The 22,957-nt window shown below is 38.7% G+C and overlaps 1 protein-coding gene across 4 annotated transcripts; it reads right to left on the reverse strand.

Moving 5' to 3' along the window:
• Positions 1-674: 674 nt before the first annotated feature.
• On the reverse strand, positions 675-12,856 carry exoc1 (exocyst complex component 1). 4 transcript variants are annotated; one of them, XM_004557150.4, is made up of 20 exons: positions 12,714-12,856; positions 10,835-10,966; positions 10,611-10,741; positions 10,356-10,515; positions 10,028-10,045; positions 8,094-8,281; positions 7,742-7,969; positions 7,191-7,323; positions 6,970-7,079; positions 5,695-5,844; positions 5,285-5,393; positions 4,428-4,472; positions 3,938-4,101; positions 3,729-3,842; positions 3,390-3,469; positions 3,070-3,298; positions 2,086-2,269; positions 1,784-1,983; positions 1,478-1,672; positions 675-1,391 (listed from the first exon to the last, which is right to left on the reverse strand). In XM_004557150.4, the coding sequence occupies exons 2-20, from the start codon at positions 10,956-10,958 to the stop codon at positions 1,239-1,241; spliced, it is 2,715 nt and encodes a 904-aa protein (XP_004557207.1). In that variant the 5' UTR covers positions 10,959-10,966; positions 12,714-12,856; the 3' UTR covers positions 675-1,238. The 4 variants fall into 4 exon arrangements, with proteins under 4 accessions (XP_004557207.1, XP_004557208.1, XP_004557209.1 ...); XM_004557151.5 differs by lacking the exon at positions 10,028-10,045; XM_004557152.4 differs by lacking the exon at positions 4,428-4,472.
• Between the last annotated feature and the right edge of the window lie 10,101 nt (positions 12,857-22,957).

Consider the following 22,957-nt stretch of genomic DNA (forward strand, 5'->3'; position numbering starts at 1 on the left):
CAGATATTTTCGATCGGGGAAGGGGGGACTAATATCAAGCAGGGGAGGACCCAACAGGAAATCAGAACATCTGAAGAGAAGAACTGGAAAACCATTGAAAAAAACAGTCACAGACCGTCGGGCACAAACGTTTAATAGGCCCAGCCGACCTTTTTGTTTTTTCTGTAATTTCCTTCTTTTAGTTATATTTATCCTGGACTTTCACAGAGGTTTACAAAACACACAGCTTGCATCTTTTTCTGATAAAACTGAGAAACAACATTTCTGTGGTCCTGAGTATTATTTGCCACATTTATGTCAGGATCTTCAATTAAAAGTAAAATATCAGTTTAGCCCTGTTAACTTGTTCAACTTGGTTAATCTAATTTTAACCTTGTTACTATACTATATTTCTAATGGGGTTTTTTTTGGCTCACAAAGGTTTATTTAATAGCTTTGTAATATGAATAGTTTATTTGACCAAAAAATTGGAAATAAATACTGAAATTACCAATAAAAAATTTGCTTAAATTAATACTGTGTTAACTAGAGTATTCAGTAGGAGGGTGACTATTACCATTGATGGGTTGTTTTTCCTAAACACACTGTAGTTATCATAACCAAGTAGCCTAACAGTATAAAAGTTTTAGCATAAAAAAAATAAATTACCTAAAGCAAAAGTAGTCACTACCAAGTGTATGTATACATCACTTTATTGATGCAGCTGGAGATGTATAACCTTTAAAGTAAATGTGCGCAGTACAAAATGCAATGTTTGCATTCAACTGTAAAGAAAAAGCAAAATAACACAGATATACTTTAACAAAGTATATTAAAATTGTACTTCAGTAAAGTTACGCTCCACCACTGGTCCTATCCCTGCTCTCATCCAGTATCGAGAGCAAGGACACTCCCCTGACTTAACGGTAAAACAAACAGAAATGTGCGACAAATACTAGGAGGGGTTGTGCAGATGCTAATTTATTATGTACATATGGCATCAAAAAATAATAAAAATATGACAAACAAGAAGTATTTAGAGAGCTGTTGTTAAATCTCAACGAAACACACACACAAAAAAATGCAGCAATATCCCTAGCACTGTCTTATGTACAAATTCCCTTTCATTCAAATAAAAACACAAAGAGGAAATGTTCTTAATTCAAAAAGCATTAGATGGTAGTTTGTAAATTGCTAGTGTATCTTCAGCCAGTGTGAGCCAGTAATGAATCATTAAGGAAAGGTGCATAGCAGCAAGATTAATGAGACTGAGCAATGCTGGAGAAGTACTCCAGCATGTCCTGGATTGTAAACTCCATAGTGATCCCAGAGCCAGGGTAGCACCTGCCTATGAGATCTTCAAAGTGCTTGTACTGACGGATGAACTCGTCTTGCATGGAGTGCCACACCACCTAGAGGAATAGACAGGAAGTGCAACAGTTCAGAGGCAGGAAGAGGCATGCAATGATTTTAATCCCCTAAACTGTTTTTTTCTCACCTGCAGCAGACTTTCTTCTTCACACAGGTGTTTGTCCACCTTCTTATAAAGATTGTCGAGTCCCTTTTTCACCTCTTTACCAGGATACTCTTTGATTACTTTTCGCAGCTCTTGCTTGTTGAAGGCCAGCTGATAGCTCACCTCCTCCTCACGAACACCCTGGGCTACACGTGCTTCAACTCCTTCAAAGAAATGCTGCAAGCGAGATGACAGTTTGCCTGTTATAAAACTCTGCTTATATTTGTAATACTCCAACTCGGGCTAATAAAGATGACTGAATTTTGTGGTCACTTTAACTCTTCTCACATTCAGTTTTTCTAGAGGCTGGCCCAGAGAATTGATTACGTAAGACTGTAGATGGTCTGTGTATTTGTGCTTGGCCTCTCGTCTCTCTGCATCCAGGCAGGAAATCTTTAGACGTGACAGCGTAGAAAAGATGTGGTGGAAATTCTCCATCATCACGACATCTCGTGGTGTTTTCTGGCTTTCATTGGCAACCTTCTCCACTGAGAAGACAATAAACAAGTCAGAAATTCCAGGACACCACATCAACTTCACATGATCCTTTTCCAATAAATAAAAACTTGCTTAATGATCAGTGGTCTCACCGTTCATGAAGACGGCCCTGATAAGCTTAACGTAAGCTTTGTCCAGGTCTCCTCGACGCTCTGCATTGCGAAATATGGTTTCAGCCAGTTCAGCGAATTCCTCAAACCCAGTGACAAAAGGCAGGATACCAACTTTGCTCTTCTTGGATATCTTAAATTCCTCCATTTGTCGGATCTGATTAGACTGTAAAAAAAGAAAAGAAAGAAAGTTAAAATTTATTCCCAAATTCAGCCCAGCAATGACTCCTTTGACTGAAAACAAACAAATAAACAACAACACTAGTAATTTCCCACAGGCCCTGGATTATCACAGAAAATGAATTCTGAGTAAAATTTTGCTTGGCCTTTTCACAAAATGATACTACTGTTATGATTTTTGAGGAGTAGATCGCTATAAATAAATTCCTCAGCATCAGAAAACTACACTTTGCCTTTATGACTTCATTGTAAACTCACGTGTTTGGTGTCACAACACTGAATGCAATATCCAGGCATGAGTAGCCGTGCTGCACAACCATTCCTGACCCACAGTCACCCAGCTGCAAGGCTTTCTACCACTTTAGTGACTCCAGGTTTAAGGCACGTCTGTGTTGCCCTTACCTTTCAGACCCAGAAACTTTGTCCCTCTTTTATACTATTTTGTGGAGTTTGCATGTTATCCCTCAGCCTTTTTGATTTTCCTTCACCTACTTTCACTTCTTCCTACAAGCCAAAGATGTGTTTGTTAAGTGGTGATTCTAAATTGGCTGGAAGTGTGGATGTCAGAGCGTGTTTCTGTCTCTTCGATGGACTGGCGAGTGTCCAGAGTGTACCCCCCCCCCCCTCCACATGACCCCGAGTTGCTTGTGGGTCTGGAGTTGGATAGGCAGTTAAGAAATTAGACAGACACATAGTGTGGCAGCCTTCAATAAACCTACATAATATTCCTTAACCAGACTTGAATTTAGTGATGTCAACAACAACAACAAAAAAGGCACTACTCACAATGCATTTGTCAAAGTTTCTCTTGACAGTCACCAGCACATTTCCCAAAGTTGTGCTGAGATAAGAGGCCGGGTCAACGTTCTCAGCTGTCCACACATGGTGACTCATCTTCACCAGCATGTACAGAGAGTGGAAGCTGTCAATCTTGTCGCCCAAAGCGATGAGGCTGTTGAGCTCTGTCTCGATGCTCTGGAAGATTTTATTCATCATCAGCCGCACTATATCTTTCCTGGAAATAGAAAAAAGAAGCGAACAATTGCATTTAAAAAAAAAAAAAAAAATTACATCAGAAATATTAGCAATGATCTGCAAGAACTCACTCTGATGACAAGGAGTGTTTGTGTTCTGCCTGGGGAGGCTTTTTAGATGGCAAGCTTCCATCGAAATCCTCCGCCTCTGGCTGACAGGACAAAAGAGATCAAACATGACAAACCTAAACAAACATCTGTGGATGCATATATGAATGACACTGGATCTGATAACACGCTAACATCTGTCATCACTGTTTTATTCTACGCTTTCAGGAGAAACAAATGCTCCAGTTTCAGATGCTACCACACAAGTACAAGCACTGCTATTGTTGTGAAGTATTATAATTCATTTAGATGACATTTGATCTTTCTGTTACAGCCATTTCCAGTATGTGATCAAAAAAATACCTGTGCGAGAGGGGGTGCAACTGTCAAATGCTGCTGCAGCTTGAAAAACTTGCTGATGAAGTCTTGTTCTGCAAGACACAAAGGCTCCAGCTCACTGAGGACCTGCTCAAATATCTGCAGAGACAAAAATAAATAAATAAATGTAATTTCTCAGGATGTACACACATGTTGCTTTATTTCCACTCCACTTAAATTTCTGGTAGTGTTACCTTGTCGAACTTGGTCCTGTCGGCCACATCGAGGTCAGAAGCGGACATGTTGCCCATGTCCAGTAGTGATGAAGACTGGGAACGCCGGCTGTTGGAGCCCTGCACTGTGAGCTTATTCAGGCTTGAAGTAGAGCCTGTCAGCTTCCCAGAGCTGCCATGTAGGCCTAATGTAGCACAACAAATATGGTATGAGTTAATGGCTATGTTTTGTGGGAAGGCTAATACAAGTCAGTTTTCCAAAAATTCTACAGTGAAGGAATCCAACTTAACATCAAATTAAATGGTTAGATTTTTGGCATTTGTTACAGAATGTGTGGTAATGTACTGTGATGATTTAGCCCAACCAACCAGGTACAGGGTGAGGTAATGGCTTGTATTGGAACAGCAAAGGGGTTTGATCAGAGGATTCATTTTAGTACAGCCATGTAGTGATCAGAAGCACAGTTGAAAATTGACAGTGGAACAGCTCCATTTCAAATGTCGTACTTACTTTCTGTTTCCTGTTTGAGTGCACTCTCTTTCCGCGGAAGCGTAGCTGCAGCCAGTTAGAAAGGCGGGCATCAAAGACAGACACAGGTTAGGCTTAATACATGCAGCATGGGAGGGGTAAGGCTAGATGTTAGATGTACACATATGCTGACGTGCACCACAGTGACTTAGGTAGTAGCTCGAAAAAACCTTTGGAAAACAAAGTCTTTGTTTTTGTTTTCAGAAGGAAAAGCTAATACAGAGTGCAGAAAGCAGAGTCCTATAAATCTGCCAAAACCTAAGCTCATCCAGGGGTTCTGTGCAGATTATACATATTGAGAAACAAAGCATGTAAAGTCCCTGTGCAAAGGGAAAAGGAGACATTACTGAAAGACAAACTTTGGATGCAGGCATAAGATTATAAGATGGAGAAGCCTGCAACAGCAAAGATGGTGGTATAAGAATAATTTCAGGGGGAAAAAAGCTATTTATAATCTTATTTTAAAAGCTAAAGCACATAAATCTTCAAGTGTTTTGTTTTTTAAAATCATATTCAACTGGTGATTCTACAGATGCAGTTTTTAATGCTGCCGTGATCATTAGATAAAGCTTCAAAATAACTGTCCAAATAAGTGTCTAGAGGGATTATCAAGAAGGCTGCCAAGGATGCAGAGCTGTGAGACCTGTTCTAAAAAGATTTTGGTAATGCTTTTGGTACCAGACATGGTGCAGAAATGTTTGTAAAGGTGTGAGAACATAATGTAAGAAGAGGATAAAACAGTCAAGAAATGCAACAAAATTCATTCCTTTTGAGTGAACTACATGATGGAAGACAAGCATAGTTCATGTTAAGTTTAACGTGGGAATCATAGCGCTTACCGAACTTGCCCTTCGGGTCTTTGGATGTACCCGCCATTTTTATTTTGGCAACTTCAAAGAACTCTTTGATTTCTCGCTCATACAGTTTGCTCATATATTCAACATATGTCTGTAAAAAAATGAGAGAATATTTGTTAAGATTTACGACTTGTTACAGCTAAAATGTGTATTAACATTTTGGAAAACATACATTCTAGGAAAGCATTATATTATACTAAGAATCATGTGCTCTCTCCTCTTTTCTTTGCTTCTAGTTTATTTCTTAGTCTTTTTTAACCACTCTCTGCTTCTTTAACTGTATTAATAATGCTCACAAATGTCCGCTGTACTATCCAAACCCCACAAAAAGCACACTTCCCAAAATGTCAAACTGTTTCTCAAGTATTTTTGCAAAGTAACACTCCACTGACCCTCGACAGGCCTTCGTACTTCTCCCTGTGTGTGTTCTTCAGCCACTCCATGAGCTTGGCGTAGCGCAGTAAGTCCCTGTGGAGAGGGCTGTGTTTGGGCAGGGTCAGCTCAGCTGTGTGCTGTGACAGGGTTGAGCTCTGGTCATGGCCCTGAAGATCACAGTGAGAACAGATAATCATTAGCAGTATATTCACCAGAAGTATACATTACAGGAGAAAAGTTATAATATGCATTTTTCCATATATGCACGCAAACACATGTTATGCAAAAGGAAGACTTGGCCTGCTTCCTCTTACAATCATCTGAAGCATTACCTTAGTGTACTGGATATCCAAATGATGTTAAAGTAAATAATCTAAGACGTTCTTACACTCCAGAGCCACCACATTCTCAGCCAACTTCCTGAACTGCATCTCTTTTGATACCGAACTGATGTTCTTCCCACTTTCCCCTAAGCTTGTTCAGTCTCTTCAAGACATGCACGCAGACAGGCACAGCATCTTATGATATGAGACTATTAGCAAAGAAGCCACGTTAGCACACAAACATAATGAGCCCTGAGCCGAGGCATTTGCCAGAGGAGGAGGAGGATGGACAGAGCCTCTTCAGCTTTGAGATCAAATGTGAGATGTTCAGTAGTTAGAAATATATCCCATGCAATACATAATGTGCTATGGTGAAAAGCTTGAGCTCTCATGGCATGTATGTTTGAGTTATATGTGAGAATTCAAACATTAGCAAAATGGGGCACGTGGGGGTTGCTGTGAGGGTACTCACTGGAAGTGACAGACAGGAGGACCTATAGAACTGAGGGATGGTCATTTTGAAGTGACTGAAGTGGTTGAACTGACACAGAGACAAAGAGCAGAGTGGGATGATTCAAAGTGGGATACACAGAGAATCAAGGATAGGTGAAGGGAGACGATACAAGGAAGCCCAGGAAGTAAGTCTTAACTAAACAGAAAGCTCAGTAGAGGAGAAAGAGAGAGACAAAGAGCTTGGAAAAGCAAAGGATAGACTGATGTCCTCCATTTCACAGCAGACCAGGGACGAGGATACCAAAACATTTCATTATTAAATCTGCTTACACTACTTTGTTCAGCCAAACATTTACGAAACCAACAAATTTCAACGTTATCAGTACACCTTGTTCAATTTCACAGTTCAGTAGTGCTGGGGGATTCAAGAGACATTTATTCTGATGAGATTTTCCTTCTTTAAATGTTTAGAATAAGACAATGAAAATATATTCCTGACCAAGCTATGCCTGTTACCTGATGAACAAACACATTGTTGAGATGATTCGTGAGGCGGCGAGCAAAGGTGTCTCTCAGTTCAGCAAACAGGAGCTGTTGCTGGTTCACAGCCATGAGTTTTTCATGGCCTGCAGAAAGAAAACAACAAGACTTTAATCTCATTACTTGTTTTTTTTAAAGAGCACCGGCTCATCAACCCAGTCAGCAAGTAATCAAGAAAACATCATTTTTAAACTTACCTGGTCTGAGAGCCACATTCATACACTGCAGGAGAGCCTCAGAGGCATTGATACAGGCCTCTATACCTTTAGGGGATGTCAGATCTCCCTCCTGTAAGGCCCTGATGTGTCCCTTTGATAAGTCCATGTAGTTCTACACAAGGAAAACAAAATGAAAGTCACAAATCAAAGTGTCGTTGTCTAGCAAAATCTAAATTTGGTTGAAAGTAGAATTGCTCAACTGATCCTCAAGTGGCCTTTTTAGACTGGTTCTAAAAGTGAATTTCATAAACGCAACCTTTTGAACTTTATCAAGTCCTAAAAATCAGGAGTGTGTCTGCTTTGACTATGAAGTGGACATGGGTGGCTTCACCTTAATTTTACTTGTCGTGTGATTAACTGAACTAAAAAGGCGCCCCAAAAGACTTTTTGTACGTTACTTCACTACTTCTTCTTCCTCTGAAAAACAACATGGCCATTCCCCAAAAAGTTTTAAATTTCCAATACCCTCAGATCCACTGAGGCTTAAAGTTTGCTGCTTATTTTGGAAAACATTTTAATGTGCTTCTTACCACTAAGAACTGGATCTCGTCCAGTAGTTTGCCATTGTTGGTGTTGCTGATCTGGATGAGACGATTGCTCTGTGAGATCTGGTCCATTTGCTCCTTCACACTCTGGAGCATCTCTTCATAGCTGCTCAGCTTGCCCTCGATGGTGTCCACCTCTCCCAGTGCCTCATCCAGCAGCTGCATTAGGATATTGACCTGCTTCTCTGATGCCATGATGGACTGAATGTTGGCCTTATTGTAAGAACAGATAAAGAGATATAATTACTATCATTTTCTTTCATTATTAATGAGAGTGGTTTTAGGTCATTAAACAGATGTCACTCTTAAAAATGGACAATGAACTGGCTTTACTCACCCCATCTAAAACCTGAAGCTCCTTGAAGAGCTTCTCAGCAAAAGCCTCTGCATTGGAGATGGCGTACTCGCATGTCACCATCATGCTCTCAATGTCTTGCTCTTCACGGGTGCTGAGTTCCTGGTATTCATCCAGAGCATCCTCATCTCCCCCTGCAACACTCTGGCTCTCACCACTTGGCACAGACTCTAAGCCCAGGAGAAGAGAACAAAAACATGTGCAAGGCATAAGTAGAGTGGCAAAGTTCAAAACACATGATATGGCATCTTCAGACTCAATCCAGTTTTCTTCCATTATTGAAAGAACATCTACAGGCACAATTACACTGAGTAAGGGATACCCAGATCTTTCATGGTTTTAAGAGTAAAGCTGTACTTATTTTGTATGAGTGATGAAAGCGTAGCATGACTATGAGCAACAAATGAAAAACAATATTAGATAGTGGCAGGAGGTTGAAAATATGAAGCATGTCTATCAGCTTCCAAGTAAAGAAATTACTGTAATAATTAATCTGTATGCTGAAACAACTGAACTAACAATGTACTTTACTTCTTTTAGCTCCAATTAAACTACAGGTGTGCATTAAATAGTGTGGGATATATTACTAAGGTTATATACTGACATATCCATATGTATGAAAAGGGACAATTCACAGCAAAATCAAATATAAATATTTTCACTCTGGCCTCTAGAGTGCGACTTGCCCAGTTTTGGAGATAAACAGCTGTAGAGATGCCTTGAGGAGCTCAGGTAACAACATAAGTACATTTTAAAACTCTGCATCAATATCTTTCCATAGTATTATGATCCAATTACTTAAAAAATGTACCCACCAGGTTAAGAGCAGTTTCATGTAGGAACTATTTTCAACCTGATAAACTACACCCAACAAAAGGAAGTACACACATAGTCATGAGAAGAAGTTCATGCTCAAGGCTCAAGAAAATGACACAGGATCTACACATGAAAGGAGACCTATTATACTTTCCTACGATTTTCAGATGTGGCTACTCATTAAGAAAGGTTTCAAATAAGTCAGTCAGTATATATATGCTAGAAAACCCGATAAACCAAAGGCTCATGCTTCAACCTGCTTGCTTTTAAGTACATTTATGCTCAATTAAGAGGGTTTTTTTTACTCTTGTATCTCTATGATGTCAAATAGAAGTAAGAGTGCTTGGTCAGTATAGACAGCAAAAGGCAAATAGTCCCAACATCAAACTGTTTATAACGCTTGTTTTTTTTTGAGTAATTGGCTCATGATTTCTAGAAAGAGGTATACTGCTGATTGTTTCAAAAATATTCTGTGCACATCAAAGTTCACATGATATCTAGTTCAATTATAATCAAGAGAAGACTGGTTATTTCCTCCAAAACTGAGTCCTTCCATCCAATTTTTTTAGTTCAGGGTTGTTGTGGAGCTGGAGCCTATTCCAGCTGTCATAGTGCGAGAGGTGGAATAACACATAGAGACATACAACTATTCACACTCAATTCCACACCTATGGCCAATTTAGAATCACCAATCAACTAAACATGCATGCTTTTGGACTGTGTGAAGAAATCAGAGGTACAGAGAACCCACACAGGTGCAAGGGAAGCATGCAGATTTAATTCAAACACGCTCTTGCTCTAAGGCGATGGCACTCAAAACAATATAAACAGATACACAGCTACAGGCCAGAGGACAAGTATGTAAATTTGATTTTGATACAAACAGTCATTTTAATGTGGAACGAACATGGGAAACAAGGAGATTAAAAACATGATCTAAATGTCTGTAGACAAACAAAATGAATCTTTCTATTTACTTTCTAAGGACAACGAGCCAAATAGCAGCAGTTTTAAGGAGGTGAAAGTCTCTGGTGAGAATGGTGGTTTGATGTAATGAAAACACATGAGGAACGAGGAGGGGGAAGTTAAGTCCTACCAACCTTCCGCTTTAGGAAGTTCTGGCCAGAGAAAGTTAAAGAGAAAAAAGTGAGAATAAAGAAAGACTTTAACACAGAAAACCATACCACAAACCAGGAAACAGAGAAGAGGCAGAATCTTTTTGAAAACATGCCATTAAAAATTTTACTTAAAAAGAAAAATCCAGGTGGAATTCTCACTTCCATATTAGATTACCTCAAATATGTGCACTCTAGTGTCAACGGCAGTGGTTTGAGATAAACAGACACACCTTTAAGCAAATGCAATCAAATTGTAGCAAGAGGCATGCCGTCACAGGGATGGCTAATGGTGGAGTATTTATTTACGCACCTTCAAGCAGCTGAGAACTGACATTCACAAACTCCACCTTCTTCCTCAGATAACGCTGGTTCAGCTTCCAGATGCAGGAAATGAAGGAGTTTTTTTCAGCTGTACTGCTGGCCACCCACCGGTAAACTTTCTCAAAATGAAGATCAAACTCAGGATTTTCCTAAACCATAAAAGTAAAAAACAATATCAGCTTTGAAAACATGTTTTCTAAGTGAAAACACAAAAAAAAGGTCAGAGAAATGTATTATTTCTCACCTTGCTTGCATCTTTGGCATCTACTTCTGTCAAGTCTCTGAGCTCCCAGGTCTGCTGTCGCTTGTAGAAGTCCCCCTTGTCCGATTTTTTCACTTTTACTACTTTAACCTGGACAGGCCTCTCTGTGGTAACTGGAAGAGCAAAAAAAACCAATTACTTAAAAAATTACTTCAAAAGGCTTCTTATCCTTACACATTATTTACAGCCATTTATATGGTGACTACCTGTAGCACACAAGAAGCAGTTCTTCTTCTTTTTTCCTGCTTTGCAGACATTAACAATGCCAAGGAGACGCTCATCATTGGGTGTGAAGATGTCCCTCTGGAGAGCATGCTTTATGGCTGTCATGATGGATGCTGTCATACAGAGACCATGACATAAATAAATGCTTCTTTCAACTTCAGGTACTTGGAAAGTTAAAGCTGGTTGTCTGTTTTAGGGACTTTGAATGGTTATCCACACCTTAATTTCATCCTGAGTGGACTACTTGAATAGATTTTATTCAAGTATCAGTCTGTCACTGCCTGGGTGACTACAGCAGGTCCAAAACACAGCAGCTTGGCCCAAGCAAGTTTTTTTTTTTAATCGGATGTTTCCTAGAAGCACATTGTTACTTTTTAAGAAAAATGCTATATAAATAAAGTTTATCATTTCCTTCATACAGAAAATTTTGGTGATTGCCCCAAAGAAGTTTAGCCTCTCCCAAAGAGGTTTTTATACTCTTTTGGGAAATTTTTGTGTATCAAATGGTAAGAAATAACAGGATGCACACTGCAGTTTAATAAGGTAACATCATTTCACTGCCTTAACTATAACTGATGTGCCAAAAAAAATGATAAGTAGTATCATATAAAAATTATTTGATTTTGATATTATTATATTATTTTATATTTATTTCACATTTATATATCCTGTATTTATCGAGGTAAAAAGTATAACTGACACTAAAAATGCCTTTTCCAAGACAGTTCCATAAAGATCTTTTAATGTAGAAGACGGAGTAGGTACAATAGTGCAAAGTCATCAGGATACTAGAAAAACTGATTTCTTTATTTTATATATAGTGGTGTGAAAAAGTGTTTGCCCCGTTCCCGATTTACCATTTTCTTGTAAGCTTGTCACGCTTAAATGCTTCAGATCATCAAATAAAATTAAATATTGGAGAAAGATAATATAAGTAAACAAAATTCAGTTTCTAAATGAAGGTGTTTATTATTAACTGGTTGGGCCACCCTTAGCAACAACTGCAATCAAGTGTTTGCAATAACTGGCAGCAAGTTTTACAGCACTGTGGATTAATTTTGCCCCACTCATTGTTGCAGAATTGTTGTAATTCAGCCACAATCGGATTCAGGTCAGGAGTTTGACTAGACCAAAGTCTCAAGTTTGTTCTTATTAAGCCATTCAAGGGTGGACTTGCTGGTGTATTCTGGATTGTTATCCTGCTGCAGAACCCAAGTGGACTTTAGCTTGAGATCACGAACAGATGGTCGGACGTTCTCCTTCAGGATGTTTTGATAGAACCATGAATTCTACTGTCCATTTACCACAGTAAGTCTTCCAGATTGTGAGGCCGCAAAACAGCCCCAGACCGTCACACCACCATCACCACATTTTACTGTTGGTATGATGTTCTTTTTCTGAAACGCTGTGTTACTTTAAGCCCAATTAAGATCAAAATGAAGGGTGGTCAAGATGTACATTTAGTTTCATATCCCTGATTGAAGAGGTTACGTCAATGCACATAAATAGTCGCTTTGTGTCTTTGTGCATTTCTAACGCTGACATATTTAAAGGACGTCGATTAAAACTACAACACAGTGCCCCAAAAACTAAAATAAACGTGCTTTCGAGGCAGCTGGTGAATACTGCAGCCCTGAACCCAGAGACATCGGTGACCCTTCCTGCTGTCCTCTCTGTCGGTTAGCGTCTGTTAGCTGGACAAAGCTAGCTGCTGCTGTTAGCATAAATGACGCCGGTTGCATAAACCAGGCGAAAAGAGTGCGTACACCCGCGAAATACTCGTATAAACCACTGTCAGGGTTTTTATTCAAAATGCACTCTGTGTCCATTTTAACAGAGATATAATACAATAGCGGTTACCTTGTTTTTTCAGCCCTCCAGCCCTACGAAGCACCGCCCTCTTACTTCCTGGTCCTCAGATGGAGCGGTCATGTGACAGCAACATCCTCCTCCACCAGCAAACGCTAAAAATAACACTACAAGTCACATAGATTCTGTGCAGTTGTTTAACAGTTGCTCCTCGTAATATAACAGATCTCCTCGCTACAGAAGTGTAGATTTGTTCTTTATGTTCATTATGTTGAACAACAAAGCATTTATTAGTTGAGTCCTGTACCACATGTTGACGCAATGTCCCACGCACTGAAGTCAAAGTAAACTTTATTGTCATCTCCGCTACATACAGTCCAGTATATAGAGAGACGAGACGACGAGGCTCCAGTTACAGCAGTGCAAATAAACAAACAACAAATATAAGAAGAGTAAGAAAATAAATATACACTTTAGGACCAGGGGTAAAGGGATCAATAACGATTTAAAATTTATAATTTACAGTTTGATGATTTAAAGTCTCACACACAACCTGTCGACAGGGCAGTGGGGCCGGCTGCTTCCAAATAGAGCACATTTCATTCATAATGTTGTAAATCCAAGCCCATTATGTATTCATGATTTGTTCCTGGGTTGTGCGAAATTCCAGAAATACACCTTAGACAAAGTGAATCTGTGAACTAGGGTGTAGGTCAATTAGGTTCATACTGGAGTGCAAAATTAAAACCAATGGAAGATGGACAAGAAAAGTTGAAAGCCATCAGGTGTTCAGTTTAGAAAAAATAGGGGAAAAAAAGAGGAAGAGAAATGAGCAAAAGATAGAGGTAAGCAGATGTGTCATTGGATAATGGCAGGTCATGTATCCTGAAACAATCAGAATCACAATCAGAATACTTTATTAATCCCTAAGGAAATAATGTGGGTTACAGTTGCTCCAAAAAGAAATGGTAAAAATAGTAACAGTACAATACATAATGTTACAGATTTTAATATTAATTAGTCATTGTCAATTGTTGATTTGTCCTGTTCTCATTGTATGACGAATTATGATGGCTGTTTGGTAGCTGTTTGCATACTATGCATACTTTCTCTCTCTTCATGTTGTTAGTGTGTGCGCATTTTTCTCTGGTGAAATTCAGTATGGTTCTGACAACAGTTTTATGTGGTTGGGGGGAGGAGGGGGGGAGGGACGCCAGAGGGAGTGTTCACTCAGGGCGCCAAACAGGCTAGGACCGCCACTGGGTAGACCCTACAATAATACATGCAGAGAAAAACCCCAAAATCATCTGACCCCGCTATAGGCCAGCACTTTGGAGACAGTGGGAAAGAAAAACTCCCTTTTACCGGGAAGAAACCTTCGACAGAACCAGGCTCACGGGCAGCCATCTGCCATGACCAGCCGGGGAGAGAGAAAAAAGATACGATAAAAGACATGCTGTGGAAGAAAGCCAGAGATTAATAACAAGATTCATTGAAGTATGATTCAAGTATGATAAATGAAACCAAAATATGAAACTCTGAGATATCTGTAAAACTACTCCTCTAAAACACTGCCAGACAACAAAATGTTTTATTTTCTGTTAAATTATTTTTCTCTGATAGTGAGTATTCCCTTTGTCTTAAAAATAAATGTAAAATCAAAATCATTGAGTCTGCTGTGATCAAGTGTCAAGCTGTGGAACACATAAGTGCAGTTTTGATAACCAAATATGTCTTTTATGACTTAAAGAAGTCAAATTTACCAAAGCAATAACTTTGACACCCTTGCTCAAATAAATGATCTGAATATATGTAGCTTTCATAATCTCATAACTATGTACTTTTTAATTATGGCAGGAGAAAAAAAGGTTTATGCCCTAAACAGAGGAAAGAGGAAAGTTTTGTAGTGAGACATCCATTTCTGTCACTTCAATTAATTCAAGAAGGGTCAGCCATCTGCCATGACCAGCTGAATAGAACATGGCTTTACCCAGTATAGGTCAGCTGGACAGCAGGAGGGGTGCATAAAATGGTTAGAACTGCCAAAGTGCAATAACCATTTTGATATTGACTAAAATATCGTGTAAATTAAAGTAACATCGTGAAGTTATATACATTGAACTGAGATTCAAAAATAGGAGCCTTCCTAGCTACCAAAATATTTCATTCCTTGCTGGTGGCTCAACTTTCTCAGGCGATGACAAAATTTCATGTCATTCAAACATGATCAAACATGATAAGGACAGCAGGTGGCATTATTAAGCCACGAAATAGATATTATTTCTATACTTTCAATGGCTTATGTGTATTTTTTTTTTCATAAATACACTGGCCAAACACCATGTGTTTAAGAACACGAGGGTGTTGTCAGTATTGTACAGATGAATTTGCCTTTTTTTGCATCAATAAAATTATATTTGTGGTCCAGTTTTATAGCAAAAGTCCACTGAGGCCATACAGAGACCCGAAGCAAACCAATAAACAAGTCAAATGAATGTCAACACAATGAGTCAGAGATGTGACACAGATTAAGATCAAGGATTAACATTGATCTGCAGACAATGCCTTGAGGTAAATGGCTGTGTTGAAGTTATTGTGCAGAGACAATGCTGAATCTCCCAGCTGGCGTATGTAGCGTGCACTGTCACCATCAGTTAGCTTCAGAGCTACTTGCTCAGTGTGATGAAATGGGGAGATTTCAAAACACATCCAAAGTGTACAATGGGTGCTTTCATATTTTCATTTCCACCACTTGTCATGTGTCATAAACTGTGCCTCATATGTCCAAGTTAAAGAAACTATAAAAGTCATGCATTATTTAGGGAAATGAATACAGCATCAGTGTAGGATGTGATGAAAACCTCTGTTGTAGCTCATTGATGTACATTGTACAGACATGAAAACATTTTATGGAGTTATGGCTGTAATAATGGAAATATCCACGGAGTATTATACACTATAGAGGAATATGTAGAGGAATTTAAGTCTTGGCCAATTCTGCTTCATACATTTAAATAACGTTTAATCTGTAAATATTTTGTGACAATTACACACATTTAGTCACAGAAAAAGAACTAGTGTATTTTGGGGGGGGTTATTTTTTGTGTAAAAATAACACTGTTTACAGCCCATGTGTGCAATATACACCTTTTTATTTATTTATTGTTTTCTTGTCTATGGACAAGTCTGTAACATGACCCACAGCACAGCATTAAAAGGCTAACTATTTTTCCAGCTAAAAACAACTCGCAGCCACACATACATTACAAAATATACACACACTGTAATTGTCTTCATTTTTTTCCACCACCACCTCATTTTAAGGGTTCACTCAGAGCTTCCACGTATGTCTTCCTTTTATGTGAATGCGAAAGTTTATAATGGTCGGTACTGACGTTGATGTTCCTAAAACAGAGCGATGCTTTTGCAGTCGCAGGAACTTCAAGTATTTAGTATTTAGTATTTATTTATTTATTGTCATTGTCAAGAACAATGAAATTGCGTTTGGGGCTTCCATACAACCCAAAAAAAAGAAGAAAATAATAAATATTCAAACTTACTGAATTGTGATAACTGCCGTTTAGTGGGCATAGCATCAATTAAAAGTACTCAATTTAGAGGAACAAAACAAAGTGGAACCTGCAGGTAAGAATTTTCCCCAACTCGTGTCAGGAGGCCATTTCTATGATGTGGGCGCCCCGGTGACATGCACGGGGTGACATGCAGATGTGACAAAACAAAAGGGCTTTTCACGCTGGTGCTGCAGTGTCAGAGGACGGTGATTGCATCTGTGTAATCTACATTTGACATTCACACTGGTGATTAAAGGCTGATAGCATTTTCTGCTTCTGTGTCTGTTTCATTTGGTATCAGGATGACATTTTCGGCAGCCTTTAATATGCTTGAAGAAGGCATCATTGGTATTGTTTTCAAGTCAATTCAATTCAGTTTTATTTATATATTGTCAAATCACAACAACTGTTGCCGCAAGGCACTACATATTATAAGGTAAAGGCTGTGGCGACAGTGGGAAAGAGAAACTCCTTTTTAATAGGAAGAAACCTCTGGCAGAACTGGGTTTAGGGAGGAGCAGACATCTGCCATGACTTATTGGGGGTGAGGAGAGGGAGACAGGGCAAAAGACACACTGTGAAAGAGAGCCAGAGATTAATAATAATTGATTTTAATGCGGGCAGCACGGTGGCACGGTGGTTAGCACTGTTGCCTCACAGCAAGAAGGTCCTGAGTTCAATTCCACCATCAGGCCGGGGTCTTTCTGTGTGGAGTTTGCAAGTTCTCCCCGTGTTTGTTCTCTCCGGGTACTCCGGCTTCCTCCCACCGTCCAAAGACATGCAGCTTGTGGGGATAGGTTAATTGGATAATCCAAATTGCCACTAGGTGTGAATGTGAGTGTGAATGGTTGTCTGTCCCTATGTATTAGCCCTGCGACAGACAGGCGACCTGTCCAGGGTGTACCCCGCCTTTCGCCCTATGACAGCTGGGATAGGCTCCAGCACCCCCCGCCACCCTGAAAAGGATAAGCGGAAGCGAATGGATGGATGATTTTAATGCATAGTGGTGTATAAAAGAGGTGAGTGAAGAAGAAACTGGGAAGCCCCCATCAGCCCAGGACTATTGCAACATAACTAAGGGCTCAGGGCCACCTGATCCAGCTCTAACTGCATACTAGAGTTTTAAGCCTAACCTTTAAAAAGTGTCTGTCAGCTGAATCCAAACTGGGAGCTGATTCCACAGAAGAGGGGCCTTGAAAGCTGAAGGCTCTGCATCCCATTCTACTTTGAAATACTTAGACTGCAGGCTAACTTGTGGTTAGTCTGAGAGCAAAGTACTAATTTGGGGTCATATGGTACTATGAGGGCTTTGAGATTAGACTGGGCCTGAATGTTCAAAATTTTGTATGGGAGGAGAAGGATTTTAAATTCAGCATTTTGGATCAACTGAAGTTTTTTCGGGGAGTTTTTAGAACAATCTCATGGTAATCAAGAACAATACTCCAGCCTAGAAGTAATAAATACTAGACGCGAACCAGTTTTTCACTTCAGACAGGATGTTTCTATTTTTTCCAGATATTATGTAAATGCAAGAAAGAAGTCATATACATTTGTTTAATATGCACATTGAAGGACATATTCTGGTCAAAAATGAGTTGAAGATTCCTCACAGTGTTACTTGAAGCCAAGGTACTGCCGAGTAAGTATCTAAGACTCATATTTATTGTAATGTCAGGACTCACACAAAATATTAAATTAGTATTCATACAGGGTAACTTTTATTGGTCTTTTATTGGCAGCAGTCTTTTATTAGTTGTTTTAATTTTTTTTTGAAAATCAGACAGCAAGCTGTAATAAACTCCTATTCAAATGTATGTTGATGGAAGTTTTCTTTTGCCACTCTTTTCCCTCTCAACTCCCATCATGTTTCTTTAGCTGTTAAATTATGGATCAAGTATGTAAATGATAGTGACACTTGACTCTTGGAGCAACACAGCAAAGCACTCACATGAAAACTTGTATGAATGGCATCCCACTTGAGTAACCTCATCCCAACATGAGGGCTTTGCTCATCACTGGCAAATTACACATAAAGAAGAACATGCTAGTCATCCAAAGCGAAGTAAGCATGAGAGCTGCTATTACATGAGCAATGCTCCATGTAGAGCTCTTTGCTCATTATGAGGGTCAATAATGTGTGCGATTTTGTTTTGAAGTAATCATGTAATTTAAAATGTGCGCGCCTCTGTGTTACCCGGTGTGCTCTGCTGATTGTTTATGTAGCTTCCTGAAACATGGAAAAATATAAATTGGGAAATTGCTGTCATTATGACCGAAAAGTGAGTAGTTTTGCAGGACTTAGGACCCAGACACTGAGAGGGAGAGCAAGGGCACGAAAAGCAATTCTTTTGTTTTGGGCTGTTATTGTTGGATAAATTCTTTTCTTTCTTGCTTTTTATTTTAGTCTAGTCACAGATTTTTATTTTTATTTTTACTGGCATGAAAATGCTTCCATAGACTTTGTGTGAAACAAAAACAAAAAACTTTCAAAACCATAACATTTTTTTTAGGTAAATGCAAAGTGGTGTATAAACACAAAGAGTATAAAATCCAAGTCTCAGACTACCCCCTAAGACCAAGCACCTGGCGACAGTGACAGAAAATCTCATTTTTAACAAGGAGGAACATCCAGCATGGAGGGACAGCCACCAGTTGAGAAAGAGTGAAAAACAAGAGAGCAGATGCACACAGGACAAAAGACACACAGGAACAAGAGCCAGAGTTACTAATGAAAAATAAAATATGTTGTATAAACAAATGGAGAGTGAAATGAAGTGAGTGAAGAAGAAACAGTGCATGATGGGAAGCCTTCAGCATCATAAGATTAACTAAGGGAGGATTCAGGACCACCTGATCAGCCTCAACTGTATGCTTCATCAAAAAGGAAAGTTTCAAGCCTAATCTTAAAAGTAACGAGGATGTCTGTCTCCCGAATCCAAACTGGGAGCTAGTTCCACAGAAGACAGGTTGGAAAGCTGAATGCCTCCCATTCTACTTATAGAAACACTGGTAACAACAAGTAAGCTAACATCCTGCAAGCAAAGTGCTTTATTTTGCCAATATGGTAATGATTTGGTGTGAAGGCCCTGATTATGTAAGACCCTGTATGTGAAGAGAAGGATTTTAAATTCAATTGTGGATTTAACAGGTAGCTAAATCCACAATGAAGAGAGGCTTATATGGAAGAAATGCAGTTACTCTTTCTAGTCCCTGTCACTACTCTTGCTGCATCATGTGATTTTTATTGCAGGACAATAAAAATCACATGATATGATAGTCCAGCGAAGAGGTACAGGAAAGAGGATAGTTCTAGTTTTAGAGATATTGCAAACTACAAGAAAGTAGAAAACACCTCAATTCTCCAATTACGAAGTATCCATATAAGGTATATTTGTAATCTGTGATCATATTAAGATAATAGATTCTGGAGCCTATCTCTGCTGACAGTGCCCAGTAGACCTTGGATAAGCTGCAAGTCCACTGCAGTGCTAATACAGAGAATCCACTAACTACACACTCTTGCATCCACGGCCATGCGCAGTGCATATAGTCACCACCTAACCTAACATGCATGTATTTGAAATGTAACAGGACACAGGAGTATGCAGAGACAACCCATGCATGCACATGCAGAGCATGCAAACAAAACAAAAACCAGTAGGTTCAAACCATCGTCTTGTTCTAAGGCGAAAGTGATAATAAATGAATCACCAATGTGTCTTGTGTGCGATGCAAAGTGTTTCACGAGTCCAAATTATACTGTGTATAAACCACAGTATTGGCTAACTGACAGTTATAATGGCATCATCATGTGTTGGACTTTAGGCCCTGTGATATACTAAGTCAGTCAACAGCTTGCTATTGCTTCATGTGTTAAATATGTGATATTAGCAACATCAACTCTTGGATTAAGTTCAGGAAAATATATTTCCTTTGATTTAGTATGTGGCATTTCAGAGTTCCCCTATTATATTATTTCCAGCTAATCTGGTGGCATATAGATAAATAATAAAGTAGCTAGCTGATGATCCAATAAAATGATTGTGAAATAAGCTCAAAGTGACTATGGCAACGGGAAATCATCTGCACTCTGCAGTGTGAACAGTTTTTAAAGTTTTTTATTTTATTAGACTAGAAATATTTTTATTGTACAAAACACAGCATTGGTTGGGCTATCAACAGAGGCTGAATTTGATTGTATTACAAACATAAACATATTGAAGGGAACAAAGGATCTTTGTCAAAAAACTGTAATAAGTGTGGGACATTTCCCATCGATTATGGTGAGGGGAAGAAGATTGCCTTCTGTTGACATTAATTTAGCAGATTCTGCCTACACAGGAAGTTGTAAATGTGCCTGGTCTGAATGCAGTAGTCAGTGTAATGATAAAACATAATAATATTTATAGCCACGTGTTGAAGTATGACTGCAGATAATCTCCTGTAATATATGAAAAAATTGATTTCTGTTACTTGATACGACCAACATATGTAGCAGCATTCAAAAGTAAAAATAATTAGAATCACAGTAAAGACCTCCTTTAGTTTGTTGTTTGATTAAGTTAGTTTTCTCTTTTTTGACATGTGATGTCAAACCTGGTGATTTAATTTTCAGTTCAATTTAAGCTTTAGAATATTAACATGGATTGTTACATGAATAAAACTAATAATATACAAAAATCTTTATAGTTATTCTATATATTTATTCAGAGATTTTTCTTCATAAAGCCACTGCTGAACTGGAATTACATTAACATTTTACATAACACAATGAAAATTTCTTTGTTAGTTATGTACATATTTTAAAAGCCCATTATTTCACTTTCACACTAGTTTGCAGGATGATTCTCACAATTTTTTTATTGCTTTGATTTTCTTCATGAGAAAACACAATAAACTTAGAGGTTTGTCATATTTTATAAAGTTAACAAATCATCTTTGATGACTTGCTAATACGTTACGCTCCCTGCTAATTTTCCTCATTTCCAACCATGAACATCATTTAAAACATCCTGCTACTGTGTAAGAAATTGATGCGTTTTGGTGGGTCTAATTTTTTTTAATACTTTAATTGATGACACTGGGCCCAGTAGTTACAGTAAAGGTTTCTGGTTGAGCTGATGAGAATTATTATTCTTGTCATTTTAGCACAAACCGTGGACACAAGAAGAAAAGGCTGGCCCTGTCCACTTTTTTGCTGTGCAATAAGCTTTAGAACCAAAAAACCTGAAAAACCATAGAAGACACCTAAAGTACATAGCGACAGAATTATTGCCTTAGTGAAGAAAAACCCCTTCCAAAATCTAGCCGGCTGAACAACGCTCTATGTAGGTGAACATTAAGAGATTCTTCAAATATAACTATACTCTCGGCTCAGATTCAGCTAAGTTGATCAGACGGTACTTCATCTCAACAGAAAATAATACTGCAAAAGCAAGTCAACGGTTTCTCAACGCAAATAAAAGACATACTGTATTATTCAATGGCCAATTACTCAAGTCAAAACTGCAAGCACAACAAGCAGTAACTGAAGACAGTTACAACTACAGTAAAGTCCTAGCAGAGTAGGGGAGACCGGGGATAGTTGTAACGTGGGTCAGTTGTAACACTTCCAATTTCTCCAGTCAGGGCTAAGTTTCAAATGATGTGACTCATCCTGTGCATGCCCAATTCAGTTCTGCTATCACATGTGAAAAATCAGCACATTTTGTCAAACACAGACAATTTAACACGAAAAAAAGTAATTTGTATGGCAAAAAGTAAGTTTTTCTACTTTATTTCAATTTCTAATAGCATTATTTGCTTTTCAGTTAAACTCATCAAACTTAAATTGTGTTATGGGGATATATTCTGTGTAGGTCTTTAGTGCTAATGTTTTAGCCGTTGGCTGTAATGTTAGCTAGTTCATGGCTATAGGAGTCTGGGTCAGTTGTAACAGCAACAGTCTGGGTTAGTTGTAACAATAATGCAGATGTTACAACTTACCACACTATTACTTTAACTTATATTAAACAAGTTGGGGCAACGACATCAGCAGAGAGAGGTTCACTGGTTTCATTTGTATATGCGGTTAATGCCATTGGCAACACAATTACTTCACTGTTTGTGTTCCCACACATACATTATGCAGACCACTGTGTCAGAGATGGACCAGTAGGAAGCACTGGTAGTGGAAATAAATCAGGATGGGTGCAAGAAACAGATTTCCTCATCTTTCTGAAGCACTTTGCAAACCACACCAAGGTAAGCCATGATAAAAAGTAATGGAATTGCGATGCTGGTGAACAACTACATTTTTCCAGCTTCATTGTTATGTTCAAAATTGGTGCAAGAGTTGTAGGTTATAATGCCCACTGAGCCAATGAGGCCAAACTCAAGGAAGACCAACCAAAATTAATGAAATATTCAGTTGCAGAAAATTCCATAACTTGTCTTTTTTGGGGGGTTGGGATATGTTCAAAAGCTAGATTTCTGCATTCTGTCACACACACACACACACACACACACACACACACACACACACACACACACACACACACACACACACACACACACACACACACACACAGCTACATAAATGGCTCTAAGTGCATTCATGTGTTGAATAAACAAAGATTACATCTTAATGTTTTGTTAGTACCCTTATTTCATTGTGTTACATTTCACCCCAGGATATGTTACAACTAACCCAGACTATGGGGTTAATTGTAACATTTCACTCTT

The sequence above is a fragment of the Maylandia zebra genome, linkage group LG23, assembly GCF_041146795.1.
Source record: "Maylandia zebra isolate NMK-2024a linkage group LG23, Mzebra_GT3a, whole genome shotgun sequence".
Classification (NCBI taxonomy): domain Eukaryota; kingdom Metazoa; phylum Chordata; class Actinopteri; order Cichliformes; family Cichlidae; genus Maylandia; species Maylandia zebra.